This window comes from Dermacentor albipictus, chromosome 7, assembly GCF_038994185.2.
Source record: "Dermacentor albipictus isolate Rhodes 1998 colony chromosome 7, USDA_Dalb.pri_finalv2, whole genome shotgun sequence".
NCBI classification, from domain to species: domain Eukaryota; kingdom Metazoa; phylum Arthropoda; class Arachnida; order Ixodida; family Ixodidae; genus Dermacentor; species Dermacentor albipictus.
The window spans coordinates 44,684,290-44,701,600 of record NC_091827.1 but is presented as its reverse complement, the minus strand read 5'-3'; the positions used below and the strand labels follow the sequence as shown (position 1 = coordinate 44,701,600).

The 17,311-nt window shown below is 47.7% G+C and overlaps 2 protein-coding genes across 3 annotated transcripts in view; one reads left to right on the top strand and one right to left on the bottom strand.

The window, feature by feature from the left end:
- Window positions 1–17,311, bottom strand: part of Hers (Histone gene-specific Epigenetic Repressor in late S phase) — a 302,932-nt gene that overhangs the window by 107,721 nt on the left and 177,900 nt on the right. The window lies entirely within an intron of this gene.
- The window catches only part of LOC139047940 (leukocyte elastase inhibitor-like), a 62,433-nt gene continuing 50,866 nt past the window's right edge, over window positions 5,745–17,311 (top strand). The window contains exons 1-3 of the mRNA XM_070522128.1: window positions 5,745–5,997; window positions 8,144–8,443; window positions 12,271–12,459. Of these exons, the coding sequence (XP_070378229.1) occupies window positions 8,144–8,443; window positions 12,271–12,459 (489 nt within the window). The 5' untranslated portion in view covers window positions 5,745–5,997. The remainder of the gene's footprint in view (window positions 5,998–8,143; window positions 8,444–12,270; window positions 12,460–17,311) is intronic.

The window sequence follows — 17,311 nt, the reverse complement described above, 5'->3', positions numbered from 1 at the left end:
GCTTCCTCTTAAACAATTTGTCAATAGGTCAAATGCATGAATAATAACTGCATTGTCATTGCCAAAGATGCTGCAAACGAATTCTTGAACGCTACGCACAGTCAAAACAATAAAATATGTATTTTTTCACAAAAGAATATACTCGTATGTGCCAAAAATTTTGCCCAAAATAACTGATATCAATGTTCCATATTTTTGTCTATTTAATAAAGAAAATATCACACGAACTTTAGAACTATATCAGTTCAAAACCAGGAAAGCAGTGCATGCCACTGATATGCAAAATTAAAAGGCAATGAACTGAACAAGTTGAGGACAAATATGTCAACGAAACTTTGTCATTTGAGAACCGTGCTTACATTCTTGTATATATGCAATGGCCAGTGAAAAATCTCAATGACGCTGTAATTTGTATTAATGTATTACGCAGGACCACCTGTCACCGGTCGTGTATCGTGAGTAATTGCACCGAAATGATAGTCGCAACAGAGGGCACGTATAAAAAGCAGGAATTCTGCAAGATATACGAGGGCAAGTCAAATGAATGTGAGCCAACAACGGGGTACTTTATTTAAAAGTAGTCTTCATGAGAATTTAGATATTTGCCCCTTGACTAACGAGTCGCGTGATTCCCGTCTTATAAAACTCCTTGGGTTGCTGCTTCAAAACGTCTGTATCTGGTTCCCTTGAGCTCTTTTTTCGGTTGCCCCAAAATGTAGAAGTCGCAAGGTGACAGGTCGGAGCTGTATGGCGGATGATGCAGCGTTTCCCACTTGAACTTTGCCAGTTTTGTATTAACCACATAAGTGACGTGGGGACAGGCATTGTCGTGGAACAAGATGACCCCATTCGTCAATTTTCCACGTTGTTCGTCCTTGATTGCGACACACTGCCGTTCTGGCGTTTCACAATATCGGAAACAATTGATAGCTTCTCAAGATTTAGCAAATTCTATCAGTAATGGACCCTGACGACCGAAAAAAAAGTCAACAACACCTTTCCAGCGGAAATGATGGCCTTTGCGTTCTTTGGGCGTGGTAAATACGAATGTTTCCACTGTAAGCTTTGCCGCCGTGTTTCAGGCTCGTAGTAGTGGCACCAAGGTTCGTCCCTGATCACAAATGCAAACAAGAAGTCGTCATCCTCATTGTGATAACCGATCAGATGAGTCAAGGCAGCGCGAAACTTCTCCGTCTTCTCGCGATGGATCAAAATCATAGGGATCCATTGCACACCAAAGAGCCGATAACCGAGAAGCTCATGAATTATGGCGTGAACCGAACCGTGACTGATGTTCAGACGGTCTGCCAGTTCATCGGTGCTTATCCCCCGTTCTTGTTTCATCAGCTCATGAACCTTTAAAATTGTGTGGGGGGTGATTGCACGATGGTTTTGGCCCGGTCTTAAAATGTCTTTACAACGTCCTTTAAACCGTTTGCTCCAACGCTTCACAGTGGTCAATGAAATGCCGTGTTCAACTTTAACGGCAGCCATACGGCGATTAATTTCTGTTTTGGAAACACCTTTAGCTGTCAAAAACTTCGCGACACCGAGCTGTTCAACTTTTGAAGTGTCCATTATGTGACCCAACCACATTCAACCCAGTGTATGAGAGCATTAAAGAACAGTTATCTTCACACCTGCGTGTCACTTTTGTAAATGAGACATGCCGTTCTCCTACGCCCATGCCTCGCAGATAACGAACCGAACCATTATTGCGTGGTTAGGGTAGGCGCACTTTCATTTGACTCACCCTCGTACATTAAAAATACAGATACAATGGGATATACAAATGCGAAAATACGGCTTGATAAAGGACAAAAAAGTGTCACTGGAAACAAAGTTCCCTGCCTGTATACACAAAACCTCGCAACAAGATATATAAGTATACGTATAAGTATCCAATGAGTCTGTATGTAAGAAAAAGTAACTGTATGTAATTCGTCAAACAAGGCAAATAAACATGTTGCACAATCACGGAAGGTGGCGCGCTTGCTCCCCGCTTTTCTCCTTTGCGCACAGAAGACTGAGCCACCATCGTCGGCTCACCAATTCCACCTCTCCTCCTACGCTTTCACTCGCACATACTGCATGCAGCGGGTTGTCACGATTTTATCACCCTTGGACTTTATACGAAACGTGAGGGCGACGGCGACAGCAGGAATGCGCCTGGAGTGTCCATATAATTGCTTTCGCAATAATATAATAAACGTATCCGGAAACTGAAGCGTCCCGTCGCCCATTACTTTCCGTAAAAGAAGTATCAAACTCGAACTTTCACCATGCGACAATTCGCTGCGCCGCAACAATGTATTTTTTTTTTTCTGTGGGGTGGAGGCACCGAAATGAAAAAAAGAACGCATAGGAAACTATGTTGGCCAGAATCGAATGCCTACATCGGGCACCTAGTGGGGCTACGGAATTAATACCGAAGTAAACATGAGACGATTGGCCCACTGAGAACCATACGCATACTGCTCAGTATCCTACACCGGCGAAACAAGACTTTCCGGAAAGGTTCCGCTCAAGGAACGCGGTGCAATACTTCGAGTCCCCACAGTGATGGCAGCGAGCGACCATTGTTTTTTTTCTCGTCTACTAGCCAGAAAGCTTCCAAAACTCTGTCAGGTGAAAATCCACTCGGCCAGAGCAAACCGAACGCCCACCGAAGTGCACCGCGCGGTGGTCGGGGCCATACGAGAAAAACATATGCGCTCTGACTCGCTCTGGCAGCCCGCGGGTAGGGTAGCGAGAACAAAAAAAAATTGAAGGGGCTCAATGTGTCCTCGGCAAATAAAAGTCAAAGTAGAAAAAATAAGTAAGAACGTAGTTACTTTGGCTGGCGTTAGTGTCTTCACATGGATGTTGTGGCGTAGGTTAAAAAAAAAATGTTGATATTTCTTTATGTGACATGACGGCACAAATGAACCACCCCAACGCATCGTCTCATTGGACCTCGCTGCGTGCTTTGTCGACTCGTCTGCTAGTGCGTTGATTTGGCTTGTCTCGTTGTATGTCCCGATGTAAGACTTTAGAAAAGTCAGTGGACCTTTGGCGTCAAATGTTTAAGACAACATTAAAGCCACAAAGTTCCGCAATTGAAAATTTAAAGCACAACTTTGGAAATGTGAATGCACGTTTCACATCAAGAGCTTATTATATTTATACCCATAAAGTTTCGCAATTGATATCCATGCGCTCCATAGATTCCGTGGCCTCAGTGAGATGCCGCGGCGAGCCCGCTCACAATCAAAGCGCCCTTGAAACTTTGTGCTCGGATGGGACTGCTTGGCGTTATGTGACTGCCGGTGTATGGGCGTCGCCACGAAATCCAGCCCGAGTTCGCAATCTTTATGGTTAAATGTCTTTTCGAGCGTCAAAAAGACATTCTAGACAAAATCCAGAGTGATTTCCGGCGCCGGGGGTCGCTTTGGTCGGCGGTGCATGGACAGCACGAAAAAATTTCGGGGGGGGCTGAAGCCCCATAAGCCCCCCCCCTGGCTACGCCCCTGGTCCGTCCGTCCGTCCGTCCGTCCGTCCATCCATCCATCCATCCATCCATCCATCCATCCATCCGTCCGTCCGTCCGTCCGTCCGTCCGTCCGTCCGTCCGTCCGTCCGTCCGTCCGTCCGTCCGTCCGTCCGTCCGTCCGTCCGTCCGTCCGTCCGTCCGTCCGTCCGTCCGTCCGTCCATCCGTCCATCCATCCATCCATCCATCCATCCATCCATCCATCCATCCATCCATCCATCCATCCATCTATCTATCTATCTATCTATCTATCTATCTATCTATCTATCTATCTATCTATCTATCTATCATTTTTTTTCGTTGTGCCGTTAACACATTATACGAGCAGAACAGTACACATTTGGACTGGTTCGTTCACGATTACGAGCAGTAAACAGCGCTAAACAACAAGACGAAGAGAGGGACAGCGCTGTGGTCTGTGTCCCTCTCTTCGACCTGTTGCTTAGCGTTGTGTACTGCTCGTAACATTACATACCTGTCCGGTCTTTGCCACTATGGGGCAACGCCGAATTATGAGATTACAAATAAAGACCCTCCTCTGTCAGCCCCTGGCCTTTGAGAGAGGGCAAGGAAAGAAATATGGAAGCAAGGAGTGAGGGCAAGGTTTGGGTAATTACTGTACAGTACATAATATATTCAACATTTTCCCTCTTTTACAGGGCCGTAGGGCCGTCCGACAATGTTTCAATTAAGAGTAGGGTTCTTTTTTTTTCTAAACTCCTCGGCCGGAAAATTTTACTGACGTCGGAAGTAAGCATTAAGAAACCTAAGAAAATTCACAATATCTGGCAATTCGCACTCCCTGAAACTAAGATTACGACCCACCTAAAACTAAAATGCAGGCGCATACTTAATGGCGGTCTCAGGAATTTGCAAGATGATTGGGGCAGATGATCCCAGTGTATCACTTGTTCAAGCCGGGGCCGAGCGGCTCTGGTCTTAGGCACACACAAATTTTCTGGCTGTTGGAAGACCTTTGCCTCTGGACATGAGACGTCAAGTGAGGCATAGACGCACACATTAAGAGGAAACGTTAGCTCAGGGCGAACTCCGACCTTTGTATGCGAATACAAATGCAGAAATGATCGCGTTGGACAACCCTTAGACCCGGATTCGAATAAGCTTTGTTGCACTTAGGAGAGAAAGCTGAATTACACCGACTGTACGAATCAGAATTTTGATTTAGGGCGTCATAGTCGTATGCACCTGTACCGATTTCTGGCACACCGATTTTTGGCAATGTCTGTTGCCGAAAAATCGGTATGTTAAAAAAAATTGAAGCATGAAGTTTACAAATTCATAACTGCAACCCCAAAAAGCGAAAAAAAAAACAACTACAGATATTGCAGTTCTGCAAACTGCATCTGCTATAGCATCTCAGGCGGGAAAATGTGAGGCATGACTTTTAAGCTCGACAACTTGCTGCTGTGTGGCCCAGAAGACAACACGGGCGCACTGGCATATACGCGGCCGAATAGACAACTTCAACACCGCGCGCATGTGTGTGCATCCTACGAGGCACGCAATTTGCATATACGCATACGTGTATGTGCACGTTCTCGGTCGACCCCACAGAGTGGACGTGCCAAGGTGACACAAGAATAATGTAACCTTAAATGCATCAAAGCGATAGACGGCCCCCCCATCCTCAACAGACAGCTCCGGGCCGAGCGCGGCAGCTTGATGGAGAGCCGCTGCAGCGAAGCTGGAGCCATGATATTAGGGACTGTGGGCATTGCTACGTAGATTCAACCACGGCGCAGCGATGGCAACAAGACGTGCATGCTGTGCCGTGATGCCAAGCTGCATTGTGGTTTGACAGCGAGATTCCCACCACTTGGTTATCGTGTGCTAACGTGCCCGTAAGATTTCACACTCCACGGACGGCATGGATATATACTATAATCATCTTAACACATAAAGCATATCATCACCAATTGCATACTCATCACAAGAAAGACTCCCGATCGCATTAACGTCGTCAGTGGGTTCCAAAGGATGGATGCGATACCAATTTTTTGTCTGTTATTCTTTTCCTCATTATTCCTGACAGAAGTTTTCTACTAGGGAACTTTGGTATATAGCCGTCCATAAGAAGACGTACCTTCCCATTTTTTCTACACTTGCGATAATAAAGAAAAAGAAAGCGCTCGTTTTCTTCATCTGAATCGGGTGTAGACACCATTCATCGTTATCGCAAGCAACCAACGCTGGTCCCTGCCGGAGAAGACAAGGAAGAAGACCGCGCTCCCCTCTTGCACCTCGCACACTAACATCTGAGGCAACAACAGCAACAACATCTAGGCCCTACACCTACGTGCCGACGCACCAACTGTGCCCAAGTCAACGAAAACGGGAAGCCGACCTCAGACAAGAGAACATCGCCGCAAGTGCTTCAAACCGCAACGTCGCGGGGAAGGCCTGTCCGACGGCTGTAGTCGACGTCGACCAGCGACACGCTAAAGGGGTGAGTGAGACCTCATATTAATAGAAAAAGAAAAAAAAGGAAGTAAGAAAAAAGATGACTTGGCCCTCCACTCCGGCGCCTAATTGGGAAGGCCATTAGCAGCGGCCCTGAAGATCCACCCCGCTCGCATACCGAAGCGAGAGGGAAAAAAAGAAAAAAAAAGAACAAAGTGGCACGCACGCGGAACACGAACAAACTCGTGAAAAAAAAATTAACAAGGAGCATCACGCGTAGTAGAAACGAAGCTAATAACTGTTGACCCAGCACGCGAGCATGTTGCGGTGGGCTTCACTGCATGCCTTCGGCATGGTATAGTGTTTCTGAACCACGCTAAACTGATGGCGTCGTTTTTCGTTGCCTGGAGTGTAATGGCTATGTACTGACTGTGAACAACTAGCGGGCAATTTTCTACCAACTTCATTTTTTTTACTTCCCAAGATATAGGCCAACGAGCGATTCTTTCAAGTAGGTTATCTCATTCAAGCCAGACAAATACTCCGACGGCACGGTTAATGTCTACGTATAGCTAATACAATGCAGCTGTATACAGTGGTATACTTGGTTCCCGTATTTGAAATACAGTTCGTGTATAGCTGAAGAGTGGAATCCTATTGCGTGGACGCCGTGAAACGCAACCACTGAAACTCGACCTTACGCACAGTTGAATCCCGGCTTTACAAGGTCAACGGGGAATGCACGTCGTATAAAATGGGCAATTTCCGTAAAATAATAATAATAAATAAACACACACACACACATGGAGAACGCCTCGATTAAACGACCAATTTCTTTCTCGCGAGAAAGCACGTTATTTCGCCCCGCGCCTGTGCCGTTTGTCTGCAAGGCCACTGCGTATAGCTGTTGAAGGTGCCGAGAGCATGCAGTGAGAGCCCGTTCCCCCGCCATCTTGAGACCCCGGCGAATCACCTGCGCATATGGTTCGACGGCGTTCGCGACAATGTATATATATATATATATATATATATATATATATATATATATATATATATATATATGTGTGTGTGTGTGTGTGTGTGTGTGTGTGTGTGTGTGTGTGTGTGTGTGTGTGTGTATGTATAGAGAGATAGAGAGAGAGCGTTGAAAATCTACGGGCTTAGATTTTAACGCACTCCTGCTACTCGATGTCGCCGTCGCTGCTTTTCTTACCCGCTAGATTTAGCGGACTACGTCAGTGAGCACAACCGGAAGCCCTCCAGGGCCTATCTTTTCAACAGCGAAAAGGTCGCGGACAACTTTCTGCGGCAGTGAAGGGAAAGCTACGGACGTGTGGCTGCCTCCTACACATGCGTTATACGGCGCCATGTAGTCGCCAGCGTTTGACAGTGTGCTTTTGGTTGCTCGGAACAGACGCAGAATCGACGCAGCTTCCTCGTGCGACGGTTTCGCGCTTGCCCGGACGCGGAAGAGAAAAGCCGCAAAATCAGTCAACATTTACATGCAGCTGTGTGTTTATTCACCTTATTTAAGCGTTGCTAATAAGGTCTTTACGTTTTCCCTTCACCAGCTTAAACAAACGTGGATGAAAACGCGGGACTATTTCCAGAAGCGCTCTCACTTGTGCGCGCTTAAGCATGGTCATAACGAACTTATCCGAAGAGAAAATTGACTTCGCTCTAAGCGTTATTTCATTAAAAGTGGACAATCTACGAGAGTCGTATAGCAACACGGAAACATGAGAACATTCGAATCAGAGGTACCCGCTGACGTCATCGAGGTCGCCATACCGTAGTAGCCAGCACGGTAAAAAATTGAAACGTGTTCGCCGGCTCACCCTCGCACGCTTTCACTCACGCGGAACCTCACGGCGACAACGACAGCAGAAATGCGCCTGGAGTGTCCATATAATTGCTATCGCAATAAAAGCTGCGCGTCATCTAGGTTTGCGTACATCCGGCAACGCAGTGGAGGGTGCGAATATGAATACGCGTACGTGACGTCACGCGGATGCTCCCCTTCTACATTGTGCGAAAAAGTGCCTTCTGGGATTTATCGCTCACGGTCAACGCCACCGACGCCGACGACACCGGCTTTTCTGCGACACGAGCTCCTTAACGCTGTCGCGTTAATAGTACAACGCCCGTCTTGCTCACGTCCCCCCGCGCACGCCTCCTTCCGCGCGTCGCAGATGAACGCCGACGGAGCGCAGCCCCAGACCCAGCGCCCCCAAGCGGCCAACGGCGGCGGCGCCACCACCCCGACCCCGGCGTCGACGGCGCCGGCCTCCGACGCGGCGACGCCCGTGACCGAGCTGGACCGGGTGGTGGCGTACGCAAACCGCTTCGCCATCAAGCTGTTCAAGCACGTGGCCGCGCTGAACCCCCGCTCGACGGTGTGCGTCGGCCCGTTCGCCGTGTTCAAGACGCTGTGCATGGCCTACGCCGGCGCGCAGGGAAACACCGAGCACCAGATGGCCAAGGCGTTCAAGGCGAGCTCGCCATTCCCGTATACAGCGCGCGCGTCCCGCGGTGTCGCTCGATCTCGCTCATAACTGCGGGGACACCCGCCGTGGTTGCTCAGTGGCTCTGGTGTTGGGCTGCTGAGCACGAGGTCGCGGGATCGAATCCCGGCCACGGCGGCCGCATTTCGGTGGGGGGCGAAATGTGAAAACACCCGTGTACTTAGGTTTAGGTGCACGTTAAAGAACCCCCAGGTGGTCGAAATTTCCGGAGTCCTCCACTACGGCGGGCCTCATAATCAGAAAGTGGTATTGGCACGTAAAACCCCATAATTTAATTTTTTTAACTGCGGGGACGTTGTTCTTTGCGCGGGGGACGTGTTCTGGGACGACCACTTTCGGCGACGCCATCGCCAGAAGTGACGTAGTTAGTGCTCGACCAACCAATCAGCGCGCACTGAAAGTGACGTCCTCGGAAGCGACCGTCCGAGAATACATCCCCGGTTGTGCACTATAGGAACTTGGGTATACATGTAGTAGAGATTTGTAGCTTGTAAACGGCCTATCGGGTTACCGGAAAGGTGTACTGCAGCAGGGCTGGGCAAATATACCCTGCAAACGTGTCATGATGCAGATACAAGATACTAATGCGATAAGTACTAGGGATACGGATACAAGATACAAGCGGATTAATGCTATCCGATACGATACTTACCATATGTATCCTAATTAAGATGATCGACGCATTAGCTAATTCCTCATACGTAGCTCCTCTGCAGAGGCCGCTGCAAGTTATAACAGGTGTTTACTGGCGAATTTCTTATCGCCCGCCAGCCAGACATCCTTCTTTTGAAGCTTCCTCTAATGGCACGTACTAATCTTTTTATGAAGTTCTAACAACGATCTATATCGCAATTAATTCCGCAACATTCTACGGGGCGGGCCGGACATGCAGCAGTTAGTGCAGATACGCTGGGAACATCAGGAATTGTTTCATGGCGCCTTTATCATTGGTACGATGCATTGCTTTGCGGTCTATTCGTAAAGCGGCCCGGTCAGTGTTTTGTATTCGAACATGTGCGTTTGTATAGTTCTATAATTCTGTCATACTAAACTTCGGCGTGTAATCTGCATTTTGAGGACTGTGAGGTTGCACATGTTACGTGGTAACAACAATGTGTATAAACAATACACCGCGTTGTATAGATTTCGCTTTTAGGCGTCAGTAAATGGCAGTAAACATAGCTTAAGTTAGGGCATGAAAAGGTATTCAAAAACAGACACACTGGAAAGTTAAAAAAGATTGCGATGGTAAGATGCGTCACCCCCTCCCCCCCTCGCATTCAGTTTGAAGGGGGATGCTCACGCCATCATCACCATCACCACAATCATATCACAATCATCATCATCAACATCCCAATTGCACAATGTGTTTGCAGCAATGTTCAAAGTATGCGTTATATTACGTGAAAGGTGAAGCTCCAGCTGAAGCAATACACGTCCCTGAATGAAGGTCTCGCAAAACGTGCATCTTAATTTGACGTTGTACCAGTCAGATGAAGAGACGGTAGACCAAGCAGTAGCAGATGAGGTTCAATATAAGATAGCATGCCGACCATCATTAGAAGAGCTCAGTGTTTCGGTAGAAGCTTCCAGAAGGTATGCCCGGAAAAAGGGCGCGGGGAGATCTTGGCGATCGCCCGCATTTGGCAACAGACAACGGCAGATAATCTAAATGAGATTTAGTGTCCAGGTAGTCTTACGCCTTGGGAGCTATGCCAAGGTAAAGAAAGCCTTGCGAGCTATGCAAAGGGGAAGGCAGCTGGGGAGGATCAGGCAACAGCAGATTTGTTGAAGGACGGTGGGCAAATTGTTCTAGAAAAACTGGCCACCTTGTATACGCAATGCCTCATGACCTCGAGCGTACCGTAATCTTGGAATACCGCCAACATAATCTTAATCCATAAGAAATGGGACGCCAAGGATTTGAAAAAATTATGCACCAATCAGTTTACTTTCCGTTGCCTACAAAGTATTTATTAAGGTAATCGCAAATAGAATCAGAAGCACCTTAGACTTCTGTCAACCAAAGGATCAGGCAGCATTTCGTAAAGGCTATTCAACAATAGGCCATATCCACACTATCAATCAGGTAGAAATGCGCGGAGTATAACCAACCCTTATATATAGCTTTCATTAATTACGAGAAAGCGTTTGATTCAGTCGAAGCCTCAGCAGTCATGCAGGCATTACGGAATCGGGGTGTAGACGAGCTGTATGTAAAAATACGGAAATATATATTTAGCGGCTCCACAGCCACCGTAGTCCTCCATAAAGAAAGCAACAAAATCCCAATAAAGAAAGGCGTCAGGCAGGGAGATACGATCTCTCCTATGCTATTCACAGCGTGTTTACAGGAGGTATACAGAGACCTGGATTGGGAAGAATTGGGGATAAGAGTTAATGGAGAATACCTTAGTAACTTGCGATTCGCTTATGATATCGCCTTGCTTAGTAACTCTGGGGACCAATTGCAATGCATGCTCAGTGACCTGGAGAGGCAAAGCAGAAGAGTGGGTCTAAAAATTAATCTGCACAAAACTAAAGGAATGTTTAACAGTCTCGGAAGAGAACAGCAGTTTACAATAGGCAGCGAGGCACTGGAAGTCGTAAGGGAATACATCTACTTAGGGCAGGTAGTGACGGCAGATCCGGATCATGAGACTGAAATAATCAGAAGAATAAGAATGGGCTGGGGTGCGTTCGGCAGGCATTCTCAGATCATGAACAGCAGGTTGCCATTATCCCTCAAGAGAAAAGTGTATAACAGCTGCGTCTTACCGGTACTCGCCTACGGGGCATAAATCTGTAGGCTTACGAAAAGGGTTCTACTTAAATTGAGGACGACGCAACGAGCTATGGAAAGAAGAATGATGGGTGTAACGTTAAAGGGTATAAGAAGAAATCAGATTGGGTGAGGGAACAAACGTGAGTTAATGACATCTTAGTTGAAATCAAGAAAAAGAAATGGGCATGGGCAGGACATGTAATGAGGAGGGAGGATAACCGATGGTCATTAAGGGTCACGCACTGGATTCCAAGGGGAAGGGAAGCGTAGCAGGGGGGCGGCAGAAAGTTAGGTGGGCGGATGAGATTAAGAAGTTTGGAGGGACAACACTGCCACAATTAGCACATGACCGGGGTAGCTGGAGAAGTATGGGAGAGGCCTTCGCCCAGCAGTGGGCGTAGCTATGATGATGATGATGAGTCTTACGCGTAAATCTGATAAGCGCTGGTTTACTACAGTAACAGTGTGGGCGCCAATTGTTCAAGTGAAACGTATACGTTTCACGATCAGGTGGTGTGACGAAATTAGTAGGTTTGCTAGCGTAAGATGGGACCACCTGAACGCAAGAGAGAGAGATAACTGGATATCGTTAGGATAGGCCGTGCTACACTACAGATTCGCACTGTATATATATAGTTTGGGGATTCATCGCGTACGCAAACACGACAGACCCAAATAAACGACGATACACGGCAGCAAGATGCACCTGCGCTACATTCTCTCCCACATGTGTCAACCAGATTTCAAAACCGGTTCTTTCGAATTATCCCGCACTAGGATGACTGTGATAGCAAGTGCGCGTATACTCAGCCGTCACAGGTGAACACCCAACAAACCAAGTTCTCTTCGCGTTGCCCCAAATCGAGACGACTATAACGCCAGAAGTGCGCCTGCACAACCGTCGCGGGTGAATGCCCAGTCATTTTTGGGAACCACCCTAGCTTAGTATGATGACGCTGACGATAATGATGATGACGATGACACTGTGCCTACTGTACCGCTGTCGCAGGTGAACAAGCACTTCGACATGCACGTCGCCTTCCAGACGCTGCTGTCGTTGCTACGCAACAAGGCGGCCGAGATGCGCCAGGACATGGCCTGCCACGCCTTCGTCGAGCGCAGCCTGCCGCTCGCGCCGCAATTCGAGGCCGTCCTCGAGAGGAAGTACGAGACCGAGGTGCGCCGCGTCGACATGAAGGTATGCGCACGGCGCTCGAGTCACGGTGACAAGCTATTCTTCCAACGTGTGGCGCCGACGTGGTGTTGAGCGTGTGCCCAGTAAAAGGATATCGCTTTATTCGAAATATCGGTTTATCCGAAGTTTCATGCGGTCCAGATAGCAGTCCCCACGCATTTTTTTACACTGGATTATTCTAAGTTCAGTGGCACCGGACTTCGCTTATAGCACGCACGAAGTGCGCGAAGGTGTCAGGCTGCTGAGCACGAGGTCGCGGGATCGAATCCCGGCCACGGCGGCCGCATTTCGATGGGGGCGAAATGCGAAAACACCCGTGTACTTAGATTTAGGCGCACGTTAAAGAACCCCAGGTGGTCGAAATTTCCGGAGTCCCCCACTACGGCGTGCCTCATAATCAGAAAGTGGTTTTGGCACGTAAAACCCCATAATTATTAAGTGCGCGAAGCGAGCGGGTGCGCTTGGTGCATGCAACCCTTTCCTCCCGTGGCAATCGTGGCCGCAAATTCTCATAAGCAAATGCATCACGTGACAATGACGGGCAGACGATGCACCTGCTCACAGGTGTCGGCAAAAAAAAAAAAAAACTCGCTAGTCGCGTTAGATGGTCCCTATCGAGCACGGCTTTGCATCGAAGGACGTTTTACGAGCTGCATGGCTTGATGTTGCAATGCACATTCCTCGTTACTGCGGCTCTTCGATATAGTCTCTCCGCTTTTAGTGAAATTCTGGTTACAACGAAGTTAATTTCCTGTTCCGGTGACTTCGTTGCAACGAGAGTTTACTGTATATCTGCCTTAGACTCGAAGGCTTCTCGGGAGCATATTGCCATACAAATAAGTCCTTTTTACCGAGTGGTATAAGCTTTGCCAACGAGAAAAGAACATTTTTGTTTTAAACGTTTACACAAAGCTCAAACACCATTCTACATCGTGAATATTAATACAATGAACTGTTCATCTTTATTTCTTGTTCACCTTTATTTCATGCCATTAAAAGTACATGCGTAAAAGGAAATGATCAATTGACATTTAAATTAGAACGTAATTAGTACAGTAATTAATAGGTAACTGGTTTTCTGAGCTATCCACGATTCAATCTTCAGTCCGACATATCAAAAACGCCGCTACAGCATTTGAGTTAGTTTTCACGCGCATAAATCAGTTTTCCGAGGTATCAAACATAGCCTGTCAGAAATAATACCTCAGGGTCAATGGAATTAAACATTAAAGTTACATGCCCAGAACAGCATCTCGAAGTACCTGGGGAAAGTAACTGCCTTGTGTTTCCTTTTTAAAAAAGCTGCTTTTCTTTGTCTCTAAGCAATGAAGGTTTAACATCCTGCGGTTAGTTGGTGCTTCATCTTGGAGCTCTCACGAGCACTTGCGGTACAGGTTGGCGCCCAGAACATATGACAGCCATGGCGTGTTTTCGGCTCTGTAACTCCTTCCGGGGCATCGAGTCAGAAATAGCATCGCCTTCGAGATCGGGGTCTGTTACTCCACAGAAGCTCGGTCGCTGGGCGCTGGATTTGAACACCACCTATTCGAAATGCACTCGGCTGGTGCTTTTGGTCGTCTGAAACTATACGGCGACGGTCTAGATAAAGTTGGCGTCGATTTTTGGGCGGCTTACGACAAGAATACGCTTATGCAACTTCCGCACAGTTTCCGCACGTATCCTATACTTGATATCCGGGACGAGTATGCCATGCAATCACTTCCGAGTTAATTTTGAAAAGGTCTGAAGGCAATGTACACAAGTTTATGGACCACGAGATCTACTAAAACGTTCAATTACCGAGCAGTCTGTAGCAGGTAGCCAGTAAAACTGTATACGACAGTGTTGTTAGCATATTTGAGTCGAGGATCAAAATGCAAATAAGAAGCTGCGTCGGCAGGTAGCGGAGATATTCAGCTTTATCTCAGATTTCATGGTCCGTAATGTTTTGTCGCCGGGTGTACATTATAATGCATATCAGGGCGTCCTACGACTTTGCGGAAATTTCGTTGAGAGCGACAACCTACAGCGAAGTTGACTGTTTGCTTCAACTCAGGTCGTAGTGACACGGCTGTATAGGGTACTTCACTAGGTTTGGACAGGGCAAGAATACAAAAACGTGACGTGTGTAGATCAGGTGCTGACAATCATGTCTGCGCTATTTCCTGCACGCTTCGAGCTTAGAATCGACAATGGCAAATACTCTCGTACAACGCCACCTCTTACTGAAAATCGTGTCTGCGCTATTACGAACTTACAGTCGACATTGGCAAATGCTCTCCTATATAACGCCATCTTTCTTAGACATTCCCACCTTCGTTCGGACCGCAGTGTACACTTCCATCATCAAATTTATATCTCTTGATTACAACACTTGGACAAGTTCGATATACACCCAAAACCACGATTCAGCCAAGTCAGGGAGACCCAAAACGTATTTCGGGAAATCGAGAACGCTACACTGAAAGTACTTAAAAACACTCGTAGGAATACAGTGCTATATTTGAGAGCAATAATAATAATAAAAAAGCTGCAATTTTTGCCTGCGTGGGAACTTGCCGCACACAGCAAGCCTGTTGCGAGCGTTGCGCACTGTCAGGATTGGGGGCTCAATCCCATCGTCCGTGGTCCTTTGCCAAGATTGGAGTACGGCATGAATTCGGAGGTAGCTGGCCCATGCCGTCGTCCAACTTATTTACGCTGAGATCGTTGATGAAGTGAAGAACTATTTCTCATCGAGAACGAGGAAGAAGGGTTTATTTACAGAAATTAAATCAGTCTAACATGACTGCTTGAGAAAAAGAGTATTAGCCCGACAGGACTGCATGAGAGAAGTGACTCAGTCTAACATGACTGCTCAAGAGAAGTGTCTCAGCATTCGCACAACCACAGTTTTTATACACTCGATCCGCCGGTCCTACGACGCGGCGACTGTTCGTTTACTCATCACCAACTCGCCGCCGCTCTGCAGATCAGTTTACGTACACAAAGGCAACCGCGCTCTGATGCCCGACGACGGCGTTGGCGGGGTGCCGAAGCGTGAGACGCACCAAAATACGTTGTCCTCACGGCAGCTTGTCCATGCGTGTCAAATCAGCTCCGCGTTGGGGAACTCCGGAATCATTGTTCACACACGCCGAACTAGTTCCGTCACAATGTCGATGGGGCGGGTGGAAGGCGGCGGATTCCAGCGCAAAGGCCGCTTCTTTGAACGCCTCCCAGCTGCAGCGACGGAGAGGGAGAGGTGCGCGTCGTGTCGCCCTGTCGTAACTGTGTGGCAATCTTGTTTCGCAGCTCGCCATTCTTGACAGCGCCTCCATGGCCCGGAAAGTCTCGACTGTCTAGCGCTGACAACCGCTAGGCAGGAAGAGAACGGCTGCTGGTCAGGGGGAGGGGATTGATGTCTTGGCTCGCAGCGACCACTTGTGCATTGATGTCACCGCCCCAAAACATCCAACAAGGACAGGCAACTGCAAAATGAACCCCACAACACGGCTTTGCGCCGAGATGACGCGCATTGGCTCTCACTTTAGACTCGCTAGGCTTCAAAAAAAAAACAACAACAACATCAGTGCAGAAACAAAAAAAATGCTACATTTCACTATGCCAATTTCTGAAGCAAATTCCTGCTGACAAATTCAGCAATTAATGGAGGGAATTCTGCTGAATGAGAGGGGATTTTCTTCGCCTAAAGAAAAGCTAACACTATTAACCCTAAAATTTAGGCGGGACCCTCAAACGCAGAATTCAAATTAGCCTGCTCAAACCATCCACATTGCTCTGCAACTTTCCCTTCTTATATCTAACGGAGAAGTTGTACTCTTGGAGAGTGAGGCTCCATCGGAGCAAGCGGCCGTTTTTGTGTGACATTTGATTGAGCCACGTCAGAGGACAGTGGTCGGTCTCGAAGATGAACTTCGCTCCGTACAAGTAACACGACAACTTCTGGGCGGCCCAAACCAAACAAGCGCATTCCTTCTCTGAAGCGCTGTAGGCTTCCTCTCTTACATTTAGTTTACGGCTGGCGTAGAGGATAGGATGCTCCTCGTTATCGTCGCCGACCTGACTAAGTACCACGCCCATACCTCTGTCGCTTGCGTCGCATTGAACTATGAATTCCTTTGTGTAGTCTGGCGCGCAAAGCACAGGGCGAGAAACCAATAGCGTTTTCAAACTTTGGAAAGCGTTCTCTTTGTCCTTATCCCAGTGTACGTTACTCGGTGCTCCCTTTCGGAGGGCGTCTGTTAATGGACTTGCCAATTGCGAGTAATTCGGAATGTACCGTTGATAGTACCCCACAAGTCCCAAAAATGAACGAAGGTCCGTTTTCGGGCGCGGCTGAGAAAATTCTCCAATCGTAGCTATTTTCAGCTCAGCCGGCCGTCTCATGTCCTGACCGACAACATGGCCCAGATAAGTAACCTGCGAACAACCAAACCTACACTTTTCTGCTTTCATCGTTAAGTCGACTTTAAACGTACGAAGCCTCGCATTCTTGTCGTAATAGACTTTGGCGTTCTTTTGAGCTATTGCCATGTTCTTTCCGACTAGTTCTTGGGTTGCGCTTAGCCGTTCCAGTAAATTTAGCACGTATTCAAGCACGGTTGGACTCTCCCCTCTTTCCTCCCACATCTCTCTTAACATTCTCAGTGGAGACCGGAGTGTCCTCCCATATACTAGTTCTGCTGCTGAGAACCCTGTCGGCTCATGTGGAACCGTTCGCAAAGCAAACAAAGTTGCCGGCAGACAGTTTTCCCAGTCCTCCTTGTGCTCGTAACAGAGCGCACGCAAAACTCGCTTAAGCACCGAATGCCACCTCTCTACACTGTTTGACTGAGGGTGATAGACAGAACTG